At 36.1% G+C, this 22991-nt stretch overlaps 1 protein-coding gene across 2 annotated transcripts; it reads right to left on the bottom strand.

Annotated features, from left to right (window-relative positions):
• Positions 1-16267: 16267 nt before the first annotated feature.
• On the bottom strand, positions 16268-22525 carry LOC149570704 (TMV resistance protein N-like). 2 transcript variants are annotated; one of them, XM_089823238.1, is made up of 5 exons: positions 21887-22523; positions 20665-21802; positions 19091-19459; positions 17554-18795; positions 16268-17083 (listed from the first exon to the last, which is right to left on the bottom strand). In XM_089823238.1, the coding sequence occupies exons 1-5, from the start codon at positions 22402-22404 to the stop codon at positions 16571-16573; spliced, it is 3780 nt and encodes a 1259-aa protein (XP_089679364.1). In that variant the 5' UTR covers positions 22405-22523; the 3' UTR covers positions 16268-16570. The 2 variants fall into 2 exon arrangements, with proteins under 2 accessions (XP_089679364.1, XP_089679365.1); XM_089823239.1 differs by lacking the exon at positions 16268-17083 and adding an exon at positions 17220-17398 and having other exon boundaries at positions 21887-22525.
• Between the last annotated feature and the right edge of the window lie 466 nt (positions 22526-22991).

The following is a 22991-nucleotide window of genomic DNA, read 5'->3' as shown; positions in this document are numbered from 1 at the left end:
AGGACCGAGGGGAAACTGGTAAGGTAGTAATAGAGTCCAAAGTGTACTTGCCCATATCAAGGCTCATCATTTTTAGCTTTTTTTCACACTCTGTGAAAGAGGATGTTGGCTCATGAGAAGAGCGGTTGTGTGGGACTAGCATTTCAGCAGTGTTCAATGTGTTGATTGACATCGAGTTGTCACCAGGGACAATTATCTCAGTACCATTAAATGGGAATTTGATGCATTGATGGTACGTAGAGGGCACTTCTTGCATGTTGTGAATCCATGGTCATCCCAATAACAAGTTATATGTGAGAGGTATGTCTAGGACCTGGAAGACAACCTCCTTTTCCATCGAACGCACTCGGATTAGTAGCACAAGTAAACCCTTGGAAGGGCGTTCAACCACATCATAGGCTTTGATGGTGATCTTTCGACTAGGGTCAATGGCAAATTCTGACATGCACAACTGTTGGATTACCTGGAATGAGATAATATTTAACGTTGCACCATTGTCTATCAGGACTTGGCAGATGCAGGTACAAAAAATTTGAACTTCAATGTGGAGAGCCAGGTTATGGGGATGACTGAGAGCTCGGTCATCTTCTTTAGAGAATGTAAGGTGGTAAGGTGATGAAATGTGGTTTACCATAGCTTGGAACCATTCTGCATCAATGTCTGTGGGGACGTTGGTAGAGCGTAAAGCTTTCTCCAAGATATCCTTGTGCAAAGGAGATAACTTAGTAACTCAAAAATGGAGATTTGCGCTGGTGTGCGTTGTAGTTGGCTAAAAAGATCATAGTTGGAGATCTTGGAAGTAATAGGTTTCTTAGATGATGAAGCATTTTTAGGGTCATGAGCAACTTTTAGGAAAACCTTAGATTGCCCCCTAGTAACAACGTTAAGTGGTTCACTCTAAGAAGACAAAGACTCATCCACTTGGAGCACCACCTTGGGTCTAGTATCAATATGGCCTTAAGGAGTAGATTGTGTCCTTAGGTCATTCATCCTTAGCATCATAATTTGGCTAGTTATCATTGTTGGAGCTTGCCATACATATGTATTCAATGGGCTCAAGCATGCCTATAACATTAACAGTGTCAGCCTAAGCATAACTGATTTTGGCATCATGATTCTTTTTGGCAACTGCTTTTGAGCTCTCACCCTTTTTGTATTTGGGTAATGGTTGTTTGAAAGCCTTATGATCAGCATTTTTAACAAGGCCATCTATGAAAACTTTTCCAACTTTAATGAGTTCTTGAACCACATCTTTGAGCTTGAAGCAATTTTCTGTGTTATGCCCTTTACTTCGGTGATAGCTACAAGTATGATCTTCTCTCCACCATGGAGGTCTTACTGGTGGATCATAACGACGTGAGTTGTCTGGCAAGGTAACCAACTTGTTTGCAATTAAATTTTTTAAAATCACTTCATAAGGTTCAACCATAGGTGTGTAATCATGTCGCTTCCTTGCAAATTTAGAGCCTTTGTCAAAGGTTTGTGGCTTTGAAACTTCTTATTGTTTCATTTCATAGATGGCATTGGAAAGATTAAATGCGGGCTCCTTAGTCTTAGGAGTGTCCACTACTCTATCATTGACAACATACTTATTTTTATTCCAAGGTTTGCCTTTGTCTTTACCGTTTCCATTGTTAATTTTATCCTTGTTTATGACAATGTCCCCTTTCTTGATAGCAACATCCTCAATGCGATATGCACTCTCAACCATGGTGTTGAAGGATGTGAATAGTTGCTTTCTGAGATTGAAATATAGCTCAGGTATGAGTGTGTTGATAAAAATGTCAAATTTTTCAGCTTCAGGAACTTGCCGAGGGTACCATGAGTATAGAGATTTCCACCGTTGGAGGTAGATGGCAAAAGGTTCCCCTGATTTTTGCTTGATTTGGCATAAGTCCAACACGGTCATAGGATGTTGGATGTTGTATGAATATTTTTAGATAAAGTGTTGTGCAAGTTCATCAAATGTCTTAAGAGGGGGACTCAATTTGGTAAAACATTCCATGGCTTGTCCTCTCAAAATTCTAGGGAACAGACACATAAGAAAGGTGTCTTCATGCATAAAGTCCATGCTAAGAGCATAGAAATGCCTCACATGATCATGAGGATTGCCATTTCCATCATATTTGTCATACTTTGGAACCTCTATATCCCTAGGAAATGGTTGCATGCATAAACTCCTATCAAATGGTAGAGAACATATCGAATCAATGAAAGAAGTCTTAGGTGGCTCTTTTGATGTTTGTAGTTGTGCAAACTTTTTCATCATTTATTGCACTTGTTCTCTCAAGATTTCAATTTCAGTGGGTTCTTGTTTATGAATTATACGTTCTACGTCAAAACCTTGGGGTAGCTTCCATCCCTTTGCCGCCACGTAGCGGAAGTATTGATCTCCATTCTCTTCTAAGGCCCTAAGCATTAGTTTTTGGGCAATGCCATCTTGTTGGAACCTAATCACATCTTCGCTGGTTATTTCTTCATCACTATCATGATGAGAAGGCTTAGGTGGTCAAGGATATGTGCCCATGGTGGCTCTAGGAGTCCTTGGTGGCGTATGGTTTCCATCGTCATTCCCAAAAGGATTGTGTGGACAAGTTCCATTAGGTCCTTCATAGTGTTCTTGATTTTTAGTGTCAACATGTTGGTTTTCTCTTTCGGTAGCATATATAGAATCCAAGGTTCTTTGTGTTTCATGCGCTTGTTCTTCTAAGTGACGTTTGATTTCATTAGGGTGCACCATAGTGGCTATACGGTTGGTATCGTTGGATGTCTCAGAAGGTGTACCAAATGGATTCTCAAAACTATAAAGTGGGTTGTGTCAAATGTTGACCGTTTTTGTTTGGGCAGATTCAAGATTGTGATCACAAGGTTTCTTTTGAGGTCGTTTGGGTGGTGTTTCCAATTGTTTGAAAATGAAAGGTGTGTGGTTACCGTTACCAACTTGATGTCTAGTTGTGACCGGCATGTAAAGAGTTGTCTTTTTTTTAGTAGGACAAGAAAAGCGAGCCAAATTTGAAGCTTTTACAACTAGGACTAGTCACTTGTCAAAGTGTGATAGATGGCTTGTCAAATAGTGCTCAAGATCTTACAACACCAGTGACTTGAGCTAAGTGGGCGAGCAAGAAGCTCAATGGTGAATAGCTAGAATAGAACAATAATTGGATTTTGACAAGTGATTCATCAAGGATGTTTCAAGACTTACATTCAATGGACTAAACCCATCTTTTCAACCTAGGACAAATTCTTCACACACTGATACATAGCCAGGATCAAGGGTGACCGACGTGGCACTCCTTAGACCAAAAAAAAATCTAACTGCAGACTCTATTTTTGACCGAAAATACACTAGGTGATATTTTCCCAGAGGTCATGTGACAAAATTTTAGCACAAAGTATCGCATGACAGAACTTTGCATAAGGTGAGATACTTTTCTCGATGGAAGGGCTACACTTAGTAGCCCAGCAATAGTTTGTAGGGTGATATTGTGAATGATATTTTTCCAGCAAGTTTTTTTGTTTTTTGTATCAAGACATACAGTAACACCAAGCGGTAATCAACAAGAATTTGGTTTGAAGACAGTAGGGGTAATTACATGTCTCAATCAGTTGAACAAGGGACAAAGCAACCTTGTCAACACACAGTTGTGATATTTGAAAACAATAAAACCCTATGAATGCTATCGTTGTGTTTGATGTTCAAGAACATTTACACAGGTCATTCACAATTGAAAACACATGCCAAGCAGATCTACCTAAAGGTCACGGTTCATTACTCAACAGTTTGGCCCACGCTAAGTGCCTTTAAGGGGCACAAATGGTGAGTGTAAAATCTTGGGGAGATTCGGGTAACCCACTAGGATCAACCTTGCACCAAGAAGTTGAGGGGATAAATAGGGTAGTTGCTAACCTAGGGTGTTTAGATAGGGCTTCCGTTCATAGTGTTCCTCTTGCTCCCAATTACGGGACACCCCACCTCGTAGTGGGTAACAAGCCTCATGGTCACAAGAGCACTTTAAGCATTCTTGCCTAGTGATCTCCCTATGGTCAAAATCTCATAAGCGATCACACTAGGCGAAGACAAACACTAGAGTCTACCAAAGTTTTGTGTCCTTGGTAGCCTTGAGTTTAAAGTGGGTTGGAAGAGCCGAGTAATTTGCTTGTCCCCACTTGGGTCGTTCCTCTCAAGTTGTCCGAGAGCAGGCCCGCTAAAGGATTCTAACTAAACATTGAGCGGATCAACTCTTGGAGGTCAAGATTTTTGATTCACCTCAAGGGTGAAGAGCATACTCTCCTATTCTAATTGTTTCTCCCAAACATGCCAAGAAGATTCAATTATCCCCTTGCTTTTGAAAATCCAAAGGTGGGTCAAGATTTCTAATTCACCACAAGGGTGAAGAGCATACTCTCCTATCACCAAAGAACCTCAATCACAATTTTAATGTGCCTAGGAAATGAAAACAACTAGTAGAGTGCCGCAAATGAAAGTAAATTAACCCTCCTAACTTAAGCTAGATTTCAAAAATGAATGCTGCAATTTAAGCAAAGAACAAAAGTTTAGGCTTACCTTCGAAGCTAGCAAAGGCTAGGTGCATTTTTAAGAGTCTTCACCTTGTTTGTTTGTTTTTTTAATCTTTGACATGCATTCTGCAAGGAATGTTCAGCAAATTTGTTTAAGAATTTTTCTTTGGCATGCGTTCCTCTTTCTTCGTCACTTTGTTTTGTTTTTTAATGAGAAAGTAACAAGAAAATCCCTACAAAAAAACCAAGGTTAAAGAATAATAACCAATTAAGAACTACAACACAAAGTGTTTAGTTTCTGCAATAAAATCCAAGTTATCCTCTAACCAAGTATATGTAAAGAAAGTGGAAGTTAATCAGAAATGCTCTCAATTTCACTCTTTGCTTTTGACCTAGTCAATAGATTGGACTTTTTTTCTATGATTTCGAATCCAAAAATGGAAGTTCAAAGAATAGACCCTTTCTAAAATTCAGAGAGCTTTCCAAAAATGTAAGAAATTAAAAAAAATCTCTTCATTTGTGCTCTAGGGACCCATTTTGTCAAAACAGGCCAGATTTATCAAATCAAATTTTTGGACCCTAATATGACTTCCAACTTCAAACTACAAAGAATGGACCCCCTCTAAAATTTAAAGACCTTTCTGAAAATATAATTTTTTCTACAAAAGACCTTGATTTGTGATCAAAAATGATTTTTTATGAAAAATAAAGAAAACATCATAACTAACGAAAATCGAGTCAAAATGATCCAAAAATTAGGGTCAAACCTATGTGATGCACCATAAACTTGCAGAAAAAATTTCATATCCAAACTCAAATTAGTTTGGGAGATATGCTCGAATATTTCAAAACAAGGTTTCTAGCCTTCAGATGAATCTGCACAAAGGTTAGCCTTAAAGACAAAGTAAGAAACCTGCAAAACCACTTAGTTAGATCCAAGAAGTTTCTATTAAAAAAAAAAAAAACAAAAAAAAAAAAAGATAATTTACTCAAAATACAAGCAAGAAAATGGAGCTAGAAATTTGTTCTAGCCCCACGGTGGGCGCCAAAAATGTACACTAGAAAAGGTGCACTTCTCTAAACCATTCTATCTGAGGTTCTCTGTAGATTGGAAAGTTTGAATGCCAACTTAGAGCTCCCTAGTCATGGAGTGCAAGGGGCATACAAATGAGCATATAAGAGCTCTCAGTTGAGCCTTAGAAAAGCAACCCTTGCTAGTAAACCACAAAATGGGAGATTCTTTAGACAAGAGCAAGAGTGCTAGTGTCAAAGAACTCTTGGATCATGCAATGCAAAAATGAAACTATATTAGGATGAGATGCACAATGCAAGCTATGCTAAAATGAGATGGGAATGTTACAAATCCAACTACTAAGCTATGTGATCTAACTATTTGCAAAGAAACTACACTAAGATGCAATATGATCTTAAGACTAATATGAAGTGGATGAAAGAATAAGACAAGAAATGAGAAGTTCTCCAAAAGCTCCAAAAAAATCTATTAGAAAACCTGCAGCATAACAATATTCAAGAGTGTGTCCTCATATGAGGAGAGAGCCCTCTTTTTAAAGAAAATTGGATGGTTGAGATCAAAAGACAAGAAATGGTTAATCAAGGGTGGAGAATAATCCTTGCCCAATTTTTGACATTAAAATGTCCTTAGTCAAAATAAAAGGCTCCACTCATAGAAAATTATGCATTTTTGTAGAAAATGATTTTGATTTTTCAAAATGGGAGGCTTCTTAACACATGGAAAATTACACTTGCATGTGTAGACAAAATATTTTGTCAAAATAGAAGGCTCTACACATGGAAAATTACACTTTCATGTGTAGACAAAATATTTTGTCAAAATGAGAGGCTTCTCAACACACGAAAAAGTACACCGTCATGCGTAGACAAAATATTTTGTCAAAATAGGGGGCTCATTTGTAGACAAAAATGCATTTCTTTTATTTATGAAATAAGAAATGTGTGGATTGATTTTTGAGAATTATATTTGAAATAAAAGGGAGCAAATTGTTTTAATCAAATATTTTTTTAGAATATGATGGTCAAATTATAGGTTAAAATCAAATAAATTAATTTTACTTTATTTTTGTAATCAAACACTTGATAACATTAGCAATAAATGCTAGAAGGGGGTTTTGGTCTAGGTAACCATTTTTAGGTGATTACAGATGACACCTGCAACTACAAGACTATCATGGAAAATTTATGATGAAGATAACACCTACAACTACTATAGTGTCATGGAAAAGTTCTGATGAAGATGAAACCTCCAACAACTAGTCTATAATAGAAAACTTATGATGAATATGGAACCTACAACTATTGGACTGTCATGGAATTGTTTTGATGAAGATGTCACTTGCAACTACTAGAATGTTATGGAAAACTTGTGATGATGATGATGACAATGATGACGATAATGATGACAATGATGATGACGACGATGATGATGATGATGAGGATGGAAATGACAATGATGATGACAATGATGATGATGATGATGATGATGATGATGATGAATACTCACCATCTACTAGTAGCTCAAGTAGTGGTAAATGGTCTTTAGTGAACATGTACTCAAAAAAAAAATTAGAGAGATCTTATGGGATCTTAAGAGGTCCTAATGTCTCTTTCAACATACAAGGATCTCTCATGATCCCTTTCAATACATTAGAGCCAACAAGTCTTTGGAAGCACTTATATTTTTCAATAGAGGATATACACCCATTGAATCTCTAATCATCTTAGATATGTCACCTCAATTGATGTCATGTCAATTTTGAATATTTCTCCTAACTAAACCTCATTTTCCTTTTATAGTACCTACATGAAAATAAATCTAAAGTTCAGTCAGAAGCTGTATAGATACCTTGGAAAAGAAGGTGCACTGAAACACAACTTAACACAACTTGTGATGAAGATGGAACCTGCAAGTATAGGACTATCATGGAAAACTTGTGATGAAAATAACACCTGCAAGTACTATATTATCATAGAAAACTTTTGATGAAGATGACACCTCCAACTACTAGTTTGTCATGGAAAACTTGTGATGAAGATGGAACCTACAACTATTGGACTGTCATGAAAAACTTGTGATAAAGATATCACCTGCAACTACCAGAATGTCATGGAAAACTTGTGATGATGATGATGATGATGATGATGATGAATACTCGTTATCTACTAGTAGTTCAAGTAGTGAGAGGTATTTAGTGCACATGAACTCAGAAAAAAATTTTGGGAGATCTTATAAGATCTTAAGGGGTCCTAATGTCTCTTTCAATGACATTAGGACCCCTCATGACCCCTTTTGATATATTAGAGAAAAGAAGTCTCTGGAAGCACTTATATTTATCAATAGAGGAGATACACCCATTAGATCTATAATAATCTTAGATATCTCACCTCAATTGATGTCATGTCACTTTTGAAGCTTTCTCCCAACTAGAACGCCTTGTCCTTTTATAGTACCTACATGAAAATTAAAAATGTGAAGTTCAGTGGTAAGTTCTCCAGATGCCTTGAAAAAGAAGGTGCACCAAAACACAACTAGTGATGAAGATGGAACTTGCAACTACTAGACTATCATGGAAAACTTGTGATGAAGACGATGCCTCTAGCTACTAGTATCATGGAAAAATTGTGATGAAGATAACACCTCCAACTACAAGTCTATCATGGAAAACTTGTGATGAAGATGACACCTACAACTATTGGACTATCATGAAAAACTTGTGATGAAAAATTGGGTAAGTGCACAAAGTTGTGGTGCTAAAAGGGGGGTATAGGTGGCCAATTTTTTTCTAAAATCAGTAATTTGTGAACTTTGTCAAGAATTTGAAGATAGTTACTCTCAAAATTTTAAGATATGACAAAAACAAAAGTAGTAGTCCTTTGAATCTAGTTTCTAAATACTAATTTTGTTCAAAATGATTTAGTTTTAGGTAATCAAAAAAGGGGACCACAGAAAGTGGTACTATTTTTTTAGAATAAAATATAACATAGTGCAAAGTGTGGCCCCCTAAAATTTTAACTTTATTTTTTAAAGTATTTTATCACTCTGGTCAAAAGTTACCTAACATCATGTAGTTTATCCAATATTTTTTGGGTAATTTTATAATATGTAGTTTTTTATGAATTTTGTAACTGGACACATCCCAAAAATGTGAAATATATGTGTGTTTCCCCTAGAAATGATTAAAAACAAATCCACAATCAAAACTCTCTTTTTTTCAAGTGTGTAGCATGTAGTAATCTAGTTTCTAAATACTAATTTTTTTCAAAATGGTTTAGTTTTAGGTAATCAAAAAAGAGGACCACAGAAAGTGGTACTATTTTTTAAGAAAAAAATAACATAGTGCAAAGTGTGGCCCCCTAAAGTTTTAACCTTTTTCTTTTAAGTATTTAATCGCACTGGTCAAAAGTTACCTAACATCATGTAGTTTATCCAATAATTTTTGGGTAATTTTATAATGTGTAGTTTTTTTATGAATTTTGTAAGTGGACACATCCCAAAAATGTGAAATATATGTGTGGTTCCCCTAGAAATGATTAAAAACTAATCCACAATCAAAACTTTTTTTTCCAAGTGTGTAGCATGTAGTCTACTTTCTAAAAAACTAACTTGTTGCAAAATGAATGAGCTAAAATCTACACCCCAATTAGTACATGTTGGTTTTTGAGAGAAAATGGACATACATTCAAAAGAAATTATAGTTGAAAGGCTTGAAATAGCATGAATTTGAAATAAATTACATGGTTACATAGATAACACAAAGATCTACAATATCATGTAACCTGATTTTATTGATGTTCAACCACAAAGAAACTTGAAGGTGAGCACAAAACAAAAATCAAACATTTTTTATATGCTTGTTGTAAAACACGTCCCAGACTAGTTTAGAGTCTCCAAACCTTTGGGTTGGATCCCCAAGGAAAATACAAGCCTTATGCTTGGTAGTATCCAATGCTTTATATAGCACGTGCACACAATATCATGTACACGCTGTACGTGTGCACTATTTAAAGCATTTTTAAATTCATGGCTTAAATACTGTGTACACGCTATAGTGCACACACACTTTGTAAGCTTTATATTTCAATGGAGGGGATGGATAGGAAGAGAGAGAAAGAGTAAAGGAGAGAGGGTAGAGAGTGAGATAGATTATAGGATGGGGAGGTAGTGGGGTATAGGATGTAGAGTGAGAGAGAAGGGAATGGGGAAAGAACATGGGATAGGATGCACAAGGAGAGAAAGAGGGGGGGATTCAAAGAGTAAATGGGATAAGCCTTGTATTTCAATAGAGAGGATGGATAGGGAGAGAGGGAAAGAGAGAGGGAGAGAGGGAGAGAGGGTAGAGAGTGAGAGAGATTAGAGGATGGGGAGAGAGTAAGGGATAGGATGTAGAGTAAGAGAGAAGGGAATGGGGAAAGAGAATGGGATAAGATGTAGAGAGAGAGAGAGAGAGAGAGAGAGAGAGAGAGAGCACAAGTAGTGGATAGGAGAGAGAGAGAGTGAGAGATTGATAGGGAGTAGAGGATGGGGGTTCAAAGAGTACATGGGATAAGATGCATAGAAAGAGAGAGGGGGACACAGAGTATGGGATGGGAGAGGGTGGGATAGGGGTAGAGAGAGAGAGAGAGAGAGGAGGGAGGGAGAGAGAGAATGTAATGGATAGGAGAGGGAGGGGGGAGAATTTATTAGGGAGTAGAGTATGGGGGTTCAAAGATTACATGTGATAGGATGCATAGAAAGAGAGAGGGACACAGAGTAGGGGATGGGAGAGGGTAGGAGAGGGGTAGGAAGAGAGAGGGGTAGAGAGGCGGGAGGGGGGGGGGGGAGGGAGAGAGAGAGAGAGAGAGAGAGAGAGAGAGAGAGAGAGAGAGAGAGAGAGAGAGAGAGAGAGAGAGAGAGAGAGAGAGAGAGTAGGGGAAAGAGTATGGGATAGGTTACAAAGAAAGAGAGAGAGGATGGGGTAGGGAGAGAGGGAGCTAGGGATAAACTGAGAGAGAGAGAGAGAGAGAGAGAGAGAGAGAGGATGCAAAGAAATGGAGAGAGTATGGGGTAAGGAGAGAGGGAGGAAGAGAGGGAGGTAGGGAGCGAGGGAGTGAGGGAGGGAGGGAGGGAGGGAGAGAGGGAGGGAGGGAGGGAGGGAGGGGGGGGAAGAGAGAGAGAGAGAGAGAGAGAGAGAGAGAGAGAGAGAGATGGAAAGAGAGAAGGAAAGAGAGAGGGAGGGAGGGAGATAGAGAGAGAGAGTGTACAGGGGATGGTGGTTCAAAGAGCATGTGGGATAGGATGCATAGAAATAGAGAGAGGAACATAGAGTAGGTGATAGAGTAGGCGGAGAGAGAGAGAGAGAGAGAGGATGGGATAGGGATAGGGAGGGAGAAATAGAAAGTGAGAGAGAGGGAGGGAAGGAGGGAGGGAGGGAGAGAGATTAGGGGTTGTTGTTGTTTTATGTGATTTCCAATAGCGTGTATGCACTATAGCATGCATTCGCTATGGAGAATTCCATAGCGTGTACATCTACGTGCTATGGAATCCCATAGCACACACACGCTATGGCCTGGGATCCACAAGCCAAAGCCTAGGTCATAGGACGTGCAGGCTATTGGATTTTTATATTAAAAGGGTGTCATTTTTTTGGCACCATGACTTGGTTTATTCACCCAACTACTAGAATTTCATGGAAAATTTGTGATGATGATGATGATGATGAATACTCACCATTTACTAGTAACTCAAGTAGTAATAGAAGGTCTTCAGTGTACATGTACTCAAAAAAAATTAGAGAGATATTATGGGACCTTAAGGAGTCCTAATGTCTCCTTCGACACACTAGGACCCTTCATGACCCCTTTTGATACATTAGAGCTAACAAGTCTCTAGAAGCACTTCTATTTGTCAATAGAGGAGATACACCCATTGGATCTATAATAATCTTAGGTATCTCACCTCAATTGATGTCATGTCTATTTTGAATATTTCTCCCAACTAGACCTCCTTGTCCTTTTGTAGTACCTACATGAAAATAGAAATCTAAAGTTCAGTGATAAGCTTTAGAGATATCTTGAAAAGGAAGGCTTAGTGAAATGCAACTTTACACAACTTATGATGAAGATGGAACCTACAACTATTGGACTTCCATGGAAAACTTGTGATGAAGATAACATCAGAAACTACTATATTGTCATGGAAACTTTTGATGAAGATGACACCTTCAACTACTAGTTTGTCATGGAAAACTTGTGATCAAGATGGCACCCGCAACTATTGAACTGTCATAGAAAACTTGTGATGAAGATGTCACCTACAACTACTAGAATGTCATGGAAAACTTGTGATGATGATGATGATGATGATGATGATGATGATACTCACAATCTTAAGGGGTCATAGTGTCTCTTTCTAGACACTAGGACCCCTAATGGCCCGTTTCGATACATTAGAGCCAACAAGTTTCTAGAAGCACTTATATTTAGCAATAGAGGAGATACACCCATTGGATTTGTAATAATCTTAGATATCTCACCTAATTTGATATCATGTTGATTTTGAAGATTTCTCCCAACTAGACCCCCTGGTCATTTTATAGTACCTACATGAAAATAGAAATCTAAATTTCAGTGATAAGCTTTATAGATACCTTGAAAAATAAGGTGAACACAACTTGTGATGAAGATAACACCTGCAACTACTGGACTATCATGGAAAACTTGTAATGAAGATGACACCTCTGACTACTAGTATGTCATGGAAACTTAGTTGTGATGAAGACATGACACATACATTCACTAGAGCACTTATCAACCTGTTCCATTGTTTCAAGATCTACACTAAATTGGCTATCAATGTCGAGCATCAATTTTATTTCATCTTAGCGGCAAGAGCTCCAATAATTTGCTAGTCATTCAAGAAGAATATTTTTGTAGGTTTGCTTGTTTGTTGTGGTGATGCACCCTTCGCTTAATTTTAGACCCTTCTTCTTCCTATTCTTGACATACACACAATAATCCATCACTGAATTTTTCTACATGATAAAACTCAAAGAGAAAGTTTAGTAAAATGAATTGATGTACCTTAGATCCTTTAGAATAAGTTTCTGCCATTTCTTCAGAAGATTATTTATCTTCGAGTTCAACCATAAGAATCTCTCTCCTATATCCCAACCTTACATCGTATTGTTGCATTTCAATTAGGTCTACCCTTTAAGGGTCACCATTTTGATGAACAAAAAACAAAATGATTGCAAGACCTATAGTCTAAGTTCGAAAAGCTAAACTTTCCTTAATAGAATTGACTTTTGAATATTTGTATAAAACTCATTGTTTGTCATCCCTCCACCACACTCTTTCTTTGTATAAGACCCATTGTATATCATCCCTCCAATCATTTATTTGATGGAAATTAATCCATTTTTAGGTAGTTGTTTCATTAATTAGGCCTAATTAGTCTTATAAGGCCTCTGAACAATTGATTATACATTTACAAAGACATAACACAATTGCGCTATGTCTAGTAAAGTCATACTAGACATAACATGGTCATGTTATGTCTAATATGATAGCTTAGTCATATGAAGAATAACACAATCATATTTTGTTAAAGCATGATCATGTTTAGGCTTGTTAATAGGCCTGTTCAACTACCCAAAGTCTTGGGTTCATGTTTTCCCTCTATTTTTCATTAGTTTAGACATTTTTTCAACTTCTAAGATCAATTATTGTCTTTGAGTTCATCAGGTTTGCAAATGGTGAAGTGGGTATCTCTAAAACTACCACCATAATCTCACACTTTTTCTTACCTTTCTAACCACATTTTTTTTAAAAAATTGGACAAGATTAGAATTATGACGTTGATTTTTCTATATTAGTGTCTTGAAATCCTCTCAAACACATGTCTACCATTATTTAATTACTTTTGATATACTTAACCAAATAGAATTTATAAATTACATATTTTTGTTCCATACTTGATTCTATACACTTTTGAAAAAAGGTTTCAAGTTTAGATTATTTTGATGCAAGTTCTGCCTAGCACATGAACATGTACAAAAAAATAAGGATGAAGTCCCTTCAAAAAATCATAGAAGAAACTACTCATCAAAAAATTATGAAAAAATACACAAGTTCTAGATCTCACTCTTAATTATCATCCTACAAAAGGGTTTTTTTAATTACTAAATATAACTATATGTTTTGTTGAGTGCACGGAAACAATTATGTTATACTTTTCAAGGGAAAAAAGAAAGAAAGAAAGAAACATTTTTTTGTGCGCATGGGGTTTGACCCTCTTAATCTTATCCATTTTAAATAAAAATTAGTAGTTTAGAAACTAGATTCAGAGTACTACAAATTTTGTGTTTCACATATTTTGTCAATTTGAGTGCATGACCCTCAAATGGATCTTCCAACATCAAGTTTACCTAATTTTAGAATTAAAAAAAAGGTGTCCACTTATAAGCCCCTTTTGGTACACCATCTTGGTGCATTTACCCACTAGTATGTAAAGAACACCTTGAACTAGACAACAAATATAATTTAAATACTTCTTTTCATGATCCATTTTTGCATTAGCAACAACTTGATTAGTTTTAGTATCAATAACATAACACATTTCAAAGCGTAAAACCCAAGCTTAAAATATTGACATAATTGAGAAACTCAAAGAAGATTATATTTCAATTTAGGAACATAAAATGCATCCTGAAGTTTTCCATTAGGAATAGTCACATCACTTAAACCTTCAACTTTACAACTATGATTGTTAGCAAGTTAAATTGGGGTGAACTAAAATATCAGGATGTAAAGAATCAAACACTTCTTTATGAGAGGTCACATTTTGAGATACACCACTATCTATTATCTATTATTAAGGTCTGGGAATATTATAACTACAATTAAATGTATGATGAGATTGTTGCCCATTTTTGTTATATTTCTTATAATTAGGTGTTTTATTATTTTGTTTTATGGACATTTTTTATCATTTTTCTTTTTAAAACACTTATTGATGACATGCCCATCTTTCCCAAAATAGGTGTAATGAAGCTTAGATTGTGAGTTAGTATTTTAACTATTATTCCTAGTATTACATTTATTATTAGAATCAAATAGATTATTAGAGTGATTATGGCTAGTGTTATTATTATGATGATTTTGACAAGAATTATGATTAGAGAGATTAGATTTCCATAATCTATTAGAATTTTTAGTTATTTCTTCTGGATTAGATTGTGTAGGAATTTTTACCATCAACATTTCGAATCACACTACGTGATTCATCATCAGGATGAGAGAGCAAGAGCTACAAAAAAGTGGATGGTAAAAATTCCTACACAATCTAAACTAGAAGCAATAACTAAAAAAGAATTATGATTATTACTATGACTATGATTATGTTGATTATTATTTAACCTATTGTTATAACTTTTATTTTTAGACATAAAAACATATGCATTAGTTTTAAGAGTACTAAATTGTATTACCTTAGCTTCCTCTTGAGGTAACAAGTGTTAACAAATAAAATAAGTTAGTTGAGGAATTGCATGTTGAACATAAATATTAGTAATAAGTTGTTGGAATTGTCGATGAAGACACTTTTTAAAAATGACATGTAACAAATATTTGTTAATGTAACACCTAAAATTGTTAATTGACCTCTGTAAGAATTAAAGTTTAATAAAAAATACCCGTTGTCTTAAAGTTAATATACCTAAGATTTTAAGTTGATCTTAAATTTAAATTTTACATGATTCAATTGTGCTATTAGAAGTATTATGTAAGATTGTCAATGCTTGATGACATTTTGTGAACTATCCAATCAAAACATATAAATCGGGGACCATAGAAATTCTAATTAAACCTAAAGCTCCCTCATTTTTAGCCTTCCATACATCTTTATTGACTTGAGGAGCAGACATAGTCAATTCAATAGATGGATTACTAGCAATATCTAACAAATGTTTAAAACGAAAAATAAAAGAAATGTGAATCTTCCATAAATGATAGTTAGTACTATTTAGTTTGATTTCTAAAATTAAAGTAGTCATGATTACAACAATAAAAAAGAAATACCCCTTGAGTTTGAATTAATTGTCTAAAACAAATTATTAAAAATAATCTCTTTTAAAAAACTACCTACATACAAATTGATTAATTGAAGTCTTTAAAATATTACTTCACAAAGATTTAAATAAGTTTAATTTTTTAAAAAACTTAATAAAATAATTTATTATTATTATTTAAAAAAATCTTTTAAAACTAAATGCATTTGAATTCTACTATTAAAAAGGTATAAAAACTCTTATTTTGCCCAACAAAGTTTAGAGATTTAAAAAAATTAAAATTAAAAGAAAAAGTTTTATTTTAAAAAAAAAAATTAGTAAGAAGTGGGAATACGAGAGCAAAGAAAGAAATTCGGACTTTTTTAATTGATTTTTTTAATTTTATCTTTTTATACATCACTAATTTTCTAAAGTGAATAAAAAAGAACGTAAGAAATGTGAGGAAAATAGGAAACTTTGCTCAAATTATTTTGTAGGATTAAAAAATAAAAGACATTTAAAACATAAAAGGGTGCACAAGATTAATTAGGTAGACTAAATCTTATAACTTAATAGTTTAATTGCACAAGATTTAGTCTTTGACAAGTTTAAGAAGGATAAACTAATTTCTTTATAAAACTAATTACAATAATATGACGTCCTCCCACTTTTACTAAAGACCAACAATATAACATGCTCTCAAAAACTAATTATAGAAATATTTAATACATCTAATAAAAGATTTTTTTTTAACATTAATAAATTGTCCAAAAAGGTAAGAAGCATTTTCTAAAGACTAAAACCTTGTTACCTAATTGTAAATTTAAAATGTTAAAAATTATGTTGTTCCATGCAATTCGTAGCAACCGGAGTATGTTGCTTTTCATTTATCGGTTGAGGTTATGAGAAAGTACCTCCAAGGATGATTTGGGCTTTGACAATCCAGCCAGTAGTCCCAATGAGGATCACTAATAATAGATATGGAAACTACATCATAACGATGATCGTTTGGAGTAGGCGTATGTGAAGAGCTTATCCCAAATTTCTGTGATTTTCTGCTCTTCTCCCTCTCGCAAGAATATCACCCAGCCCTTCTTGCTGTCAAAAGGAGCATGTGCATACACACCCATGTCATCTTCAACCTTAATGATCTTTAAGTCTTCAATAAAAGTGGACTCTCTTGTAAAAAGGCTGATAATAATCCATTCACGCTGGCTCTCAACCCTGAGAGTTACTTGGTACTGTTGAATGGAAAATCTATTTCCCAACCATAAGATCTCCTTCTTAGGATCACAAAATTCTTCTGAGCTCTTGCAGAAAAGGATCATGATTAGTGCACTACAGGAGCTCACCTCCTCTAATCCAAGTTTGCAGACCCATGTACTTGAGAATTCAAGTACAGAGACTGGAAATCTGAAAGACGATAAAATTGAGTCCACCTCTGTTTCATCACCACCCACAATCTTCATATTGAAAATTACATTAGATGCTTTGGAGGGTAACCTCTGAAACAAAACAAAATATTTGTAAGAAATCTGAATCTGGTTGTGTATATAGAAAATGAGAAATATAGTCTTAAAATCATAATTTGACTTGTTGTGGAAATTATCTTTACTTATCAATTGATAAGCCTAAGGGATTTTCTAATAAATGGTTCTTTAAGGGACAACACTTGGTGAAGGTTTTGCAAATGGGATTGCAAGCAGAGTATGTTTAACCATGGAGAAAACTTGGCAATTAAGCGCCTTCACTCAAGTTGGAGTAGTACTGGGATGGGTGACCTCCCAAAAATCCCCATACTTCACCTCTGTGAACATCACCTAAATCCAACAAGTAGCTTTTATATAGATAAAGATCATACTTTCTAATTTATTTATTATTATTATTTTTAATATCTTCATTCAATAATAATAGAGAATAAAATTTATAATCTAAAACATTGATATTAAAATATTTACACATTTGAAAAAATTACCTTCAAACATTCTATGCCTTCCCAAATACCGGGCTGACAAGCTGCAATTTGTATGTTTTTTAGTTGCGACTGATGCTTGAGTCCATCCATCTTTGTCAGTAAGCAGCACCCATCTGCTATAAGGACCTCCAAGGAATCCGATTGAGAGAAATCCTCCAGCTCTTGCAATTCAGAGCACTCACGCATATTGAGGTATCTAAGCTTTGTTAACTTTGAAAGCCCCGATACCCTTTTCAATCTTCTGCACTCATTCAGGTCTAGATTTACCAGTGTTATTGGCAGACCATTAACCTCCTCTAAATTTTCACAACATTGTGCTCTAAGAGTTTCAAGACTGGGGCAGACCTCCTGACTAATGGATAGGTTCACAATATTGGTACGGTGCAGATATATTGATTTAAGTCGAGGCATGGCGAAAGAGGAGTGTAGTTCAGTGGGCAAAGTCAAAATGTCTTCATCTTCATCTCCTGCGGCTCTGGGGTTCGAAAGCATGACCTCGGCTAGTGGGGTCGAGGTTACAGACAACTCTACAAGATTTCTCAGACGCGCAACTCCTTGGGGTAGAACTTTTACTTTTGTTACGTGTAGTTTTAGATGCTCCAAATTTTTGAGTTGTCCGATTGACTCAGGTAGGCAGTTGAGATTTAGACAACGAATCAGTTTCAACGATTTTAAGAAACTGAGATTGTGCAGGGAAGAGGGCAATGATGTTAACATCCCACTTTCTACCTGCAGAACCCTTAAATTGCCAAACTCTCCTATTTCTGTTGGTAAATTCTTCAGATTGGGGTAAATTGACACATAAAGATTTGTGAGAAAGCTTTGACATGTAAGGGTTGGTAAGCTCTCACCCGCAACAGAGCTCAGGTCTAAGTACTGGAGTGGTCGGATATTTCGAAGAATATCTGTAGACAGCACCATTTTATTGCATTCATACAAGCATAGATATTGAAGCTGTATTAGTCGACTAAAGGAATATGGTAGAGCTTGCAAACTGGAACAATGAGTCAAATCAAGGTGCCTGAGGTTTGTCAAATTGCCAAATCGATTTGGTAGCGATTTTAATCCCATGCAATAATTTAAGTCGAGGTGATACAGGGAATTCAGGTCACACAGCTCATCTGGTAAATTTCTCATTGAGCCTGCACTTAAAACTATTTTTTTCAAATGTTTAAGAAACCCTACTGATTCTGGCAATTTGCTGAGCCTCTGTACAGATAGCTCGCACAGCTGTGTAGGAGCCTGCAAACAAAATTTTATAGTTTAGTGAATCTTGTCATTAATAGATAATGGAGGTGGCTAATAAAATGTAAGTTGATCAAAATTCAAAAATATAATAGAATTTGTTGAGATTTTTAACATTTGTTATTTACGATCTGTATATTTTGTATTCTGAAATACTAAAAACAAATTAAGAAAAAAATCACTTTATTTTTCAAATCTAAAAAAAAAGTTTGACTATTTTTATCTTTACTACATTTTGTTTGGAACTTAGCCAATAGCATAGAAAATGGCTGTGTACCCAAATCAATTGTACCTGGTTATCGCTCTGCCACAAGCTCTCCATGTCAATCTCTTCATCTAAAAGCTCTAAAACTCTCAAATTTTGAATGGAGAAGTGACAAGGAATGGTGGTGTAAGGGTAGTCATCCCATCGAAACCATAGAAGTTCTCTGGACAAACCACTGAATTCTGTGATGACCGATTCACCCTGGGCTGCAAGCAGCTTCAATGCACTTCCTACAACACCAACAGAGAAACCCCTGAACATGCTTGAAACACCACAAATATCCAATATCTGCATCCAGCACGCCTTCCATGGAGACATTGGTGTTGTCATTATCCCGCATTCATGCGCGTTTGGAGCTGGAGATGCACATATTCCTCTTACCTCCATAATCAATCCCTGAAGGAAATTCATCAACAGAGTGAAAAACAATTTAGTTCTTAAGGACATATACCCAAAATACCTTATGAAAAGTAAGGTTTTTTTATGGGCTTTCAACAAATTCTTAGTGAAAGGATCAAGTGATCCAATCCCCACTGAGAACTGGGTGATCAACCATGTCAAATAGAAATGGTTAGATTAATACTATATTCTTAGCTTTCTGAATAATTCGATCTATTATGCCCACAATTGTTATTAAAAAGTATTAGAGCTGATTATTTTAGGTCTTAAACAAGGTGATAGTATTGGGATGGATGATTTTTCAGATAGTTCTCATATTTATTTTCTGTGAGCGTCACCTAAATACAATGAGTGTAAATTATTTCCTTCATTCTTATGAAAAATGAGTGGATAAAATATAGATCAAAAAGTTTACCTCAAAAATTAGTAGATAGTTGAATCTTAATAATAATATCAATATCCTTTAAGACTTCTAATACAATTGTTCCATCCTAAGAGAGAAAGTCTTGAATGTATAGAATGTTTTTACAGAAATGTTATTGTTACATTATTAGATTTTTATAAAAGAAGTTCTATTAAATATAAGAAACATATTTTTGAACTTTTTATAGATTAGATGAGATGAGCTTTTCATGGATTGGCTAAAAGAGAAATTTAAAATCTTTCATTTATTGTTGGAAGGTTCTATGGTAGAGTTGCTAGAACACTGAGGATCAATCTATCTTTGATGCTGTGTTTGTGCATCTCCCAGTACTTTAAGTCTTTTATTATATTTAGTAATTCTTATGAGGATGAAATATTTAAACTAGATATCTTCTAAATATTTAAACTAGATAACATCTTATTCTTTAGCCGTCCTTCAATTTGTCCAAGATATCTATCTATTGAAACTACTGTAATAAATTCTTTGTTTCAGATCTCTAATCTCAACTTACCAATTTAACTAATTAAAAAACTATTTTTATATTTTATTACTGCCAGTTTTTAAACAATTTTATGTGTTTTAAATTTCTTTAAAACCTAGAATCTTCCATTTATTAATACCGGACTATATTAGAAGACCTCATATTTTATTTAGACCCAACATATTTGGAAAACTTTAATCTACTTTCATATATGCGTAGATGAATATGCGTTCTAAATTAACAGAAACAAGAAGCAGGGCTATAGAATTGGAAAACTAATATAATAAACGATCTTACAAGTTGACGACGCGACAAGTAATCGCGAATATCAAGTGGCCGCCAGAGGCGAGAAGGCGGAGTTTGATCATCTATCACACTTCTTCCCATATCTCTGAGGTGATCATGCATCCGGACTAACACGCGCTCCTCCCCCTCGTGTTCGTGTCCTCCGTATCCTCGGTTTTCATGAACAAATTCAACAAGGCATTTTTGCTCAAGGTTTTCAAGACACTGCAAACTACTCCACCCTGAACTGTCCCATATATTCATCAGTGTATTTCTCTCTTCTCCGGAGAAAAACCAAGCTATGTCAAGGAAAATCTCTCTTTCCTCTCTATCGAGGGTCTCGTAGCTGATCTTCAGTGTGTTAATTATATTACTAGGCAAAATATGCTTGCCAATTTTTTCCAGCGTTCCATTCCAGTAGTCGATCTTCTTTGTGTAAAGGAGCGACCCGATGACTTTCAAGGACAGGGGTAAACCCGAGCACGCAACCAGAAAACTGTGAAGGAGAGAATCGAAGCCTGGTAAGGGATCGGGCCGGAGAAACGCGTGCCAGCAGAAGAGCTGTTTGGCGTGAGTCTCTGCCAATCCTTTCACCTCATGGAATAATGAGATTCCACAGCTTGTGAGCACATTTCTGTACCTTGATGTAACAATCACTAAACTGCCCACCGCGAGCACTTCCTTCACCAGCAACGCCTCGATTTGATCCTCATCATCCACATCGTCTAAAACCATTAGAACCTCCTCATTCTGCAGACGGCTTCTTAGAAATTCCTTGCCCTGGCTGGTGCTTTCGATTTGCCAGTCATAATGCACAAGTTTCTGAAGAAGTTTTCTCTGCAAAGAGGCCAAGCCATTTTTGGTGACCTCCAGTCTTACATCGGATAAGAAGCAGCAGCGCCCCTTGTATGCCCAACTCCTCTCGTTGTAGATCTTCTTGGCCAGAGTGGTTTTGCCGGATCCCCCCATCCCGACAATGCCCACTACTTTTGCATAGCTCCCCTGTTCTTCACTCGACTCCATTAATGTCTTCTCGAAAGCTCGAAGCGCTTCGTCCAGTCCCACAGGGTGTTTGGACACTTCTAACACTTCTCCTTTCGTTTCCTCTACCACTCTCTCCACTATACTCTTCAGCAGTCTCTGCTCGTCACTGCAAGAAAACCACGTTAGAAAAGGAATCAAGATTCAGACCTACGTTAGTCGATTCTTCAGAAAATCACAAAAAAATTATTACTCTTTGCTTGTGTCGAATAGCAAGCCCGAAATGAAGGAAGCCATGTAGAGATCATCTTTCCATTTCTCAACAAGGCGAAGATCAATTCTGTTCTTGCGGCAGTAGTCCTCGAAGGCTTTGGCATAAGGCCCAGTTTGAATGTAGCGGGCGTGAAAGGGCTGAACATCATAGAAGACGGGGATGACTTTAGCCGTGGTTTTAAGCATGAAAGAGAGCTCTGCCAGACACCACGGCGACTCTGCATATCCTGGGGAGAAGATTGCAACGTGAATCTTGCTAGTGGCGAGAGCGTGCTGTATGGCCGCAGGTAGCAAATCTCCTGTCCGCAATTCTTTCTGATCTAAAAACACCCGGAGATTGAAGTCACTGAGATGCTTGTAAATTGCCTCCGCCAGCGTCTTTTTAACATCTGGTCCCCTGTGATTTATAAAAACATCGTAGGAAGGATAATCTGCAGATTTGGATGAAAGTAATGGAGGTGCGATCCCTTCAAAAGCATTTTCAGCATCTGAATTCATGATGCATAACTACCGAATCTCAATGCAGAGGAGAAGCCTAGGGTTCAAGAGGCACTGTGTTTGAGCTGAAAAGTCTTCAAGCGACACAAAATTCTATCGGGAACTGTTAAAGCTTCGACTGAATACTTCAACTCCAGGATACTTTACTTTTAATGTACGTAATGCACGTCTATTTCAATACAGCAGTGCCAAAAAAGCAAGAGCCAGCTGAAAAGAAGATTCCAATCTCTCTAGGGGCAGCGGCTAGCCACGAATTCTGGTTTGTTATAAAAAGTTGTGTATAAAATATTAAATTTATAGTTGGATATATAGTCACTACCTGTAAATATACTAAGAATGCGAAAGAAAATAGAGAACAGCAAAAATGAATAAACACAGAGTTTATCGTGGTTCATCACAAATCGTGGCTACGTCCAGACCGAGAGCAGAGGAATTATATTAATGAGAAAAACCAATTGAGTTTACAATACATGCGATCAGCATTTATAGATCACAAATGATCAGCTAAAGAGACAAAATAAATGGAGGGAAAAACACAAGTGTCTGTTGGCCTTTACAATTCAACAAATCTCCCACCTAAAGACAAC

This window comes from Cupressus sempervirens, chromosome 3 (assembly GCF_028749045.1).
Source record: "Cupressus sempervirens isolate cs-2001-9-10 chromosome 3, ASM2874904v1, whole genome shotgun sequence".
NCBI classification, from domain to species: domain Eukaryota; kingdom Viridiplantae; phylum Streptophyta; class Pinopsida; order Cupressales; family Cupressaceae; genus Cupressus; species Cupressus sempervirens.
This window is presented reverse-complemented; position numbering and strand designations above follow the sequence as displayed.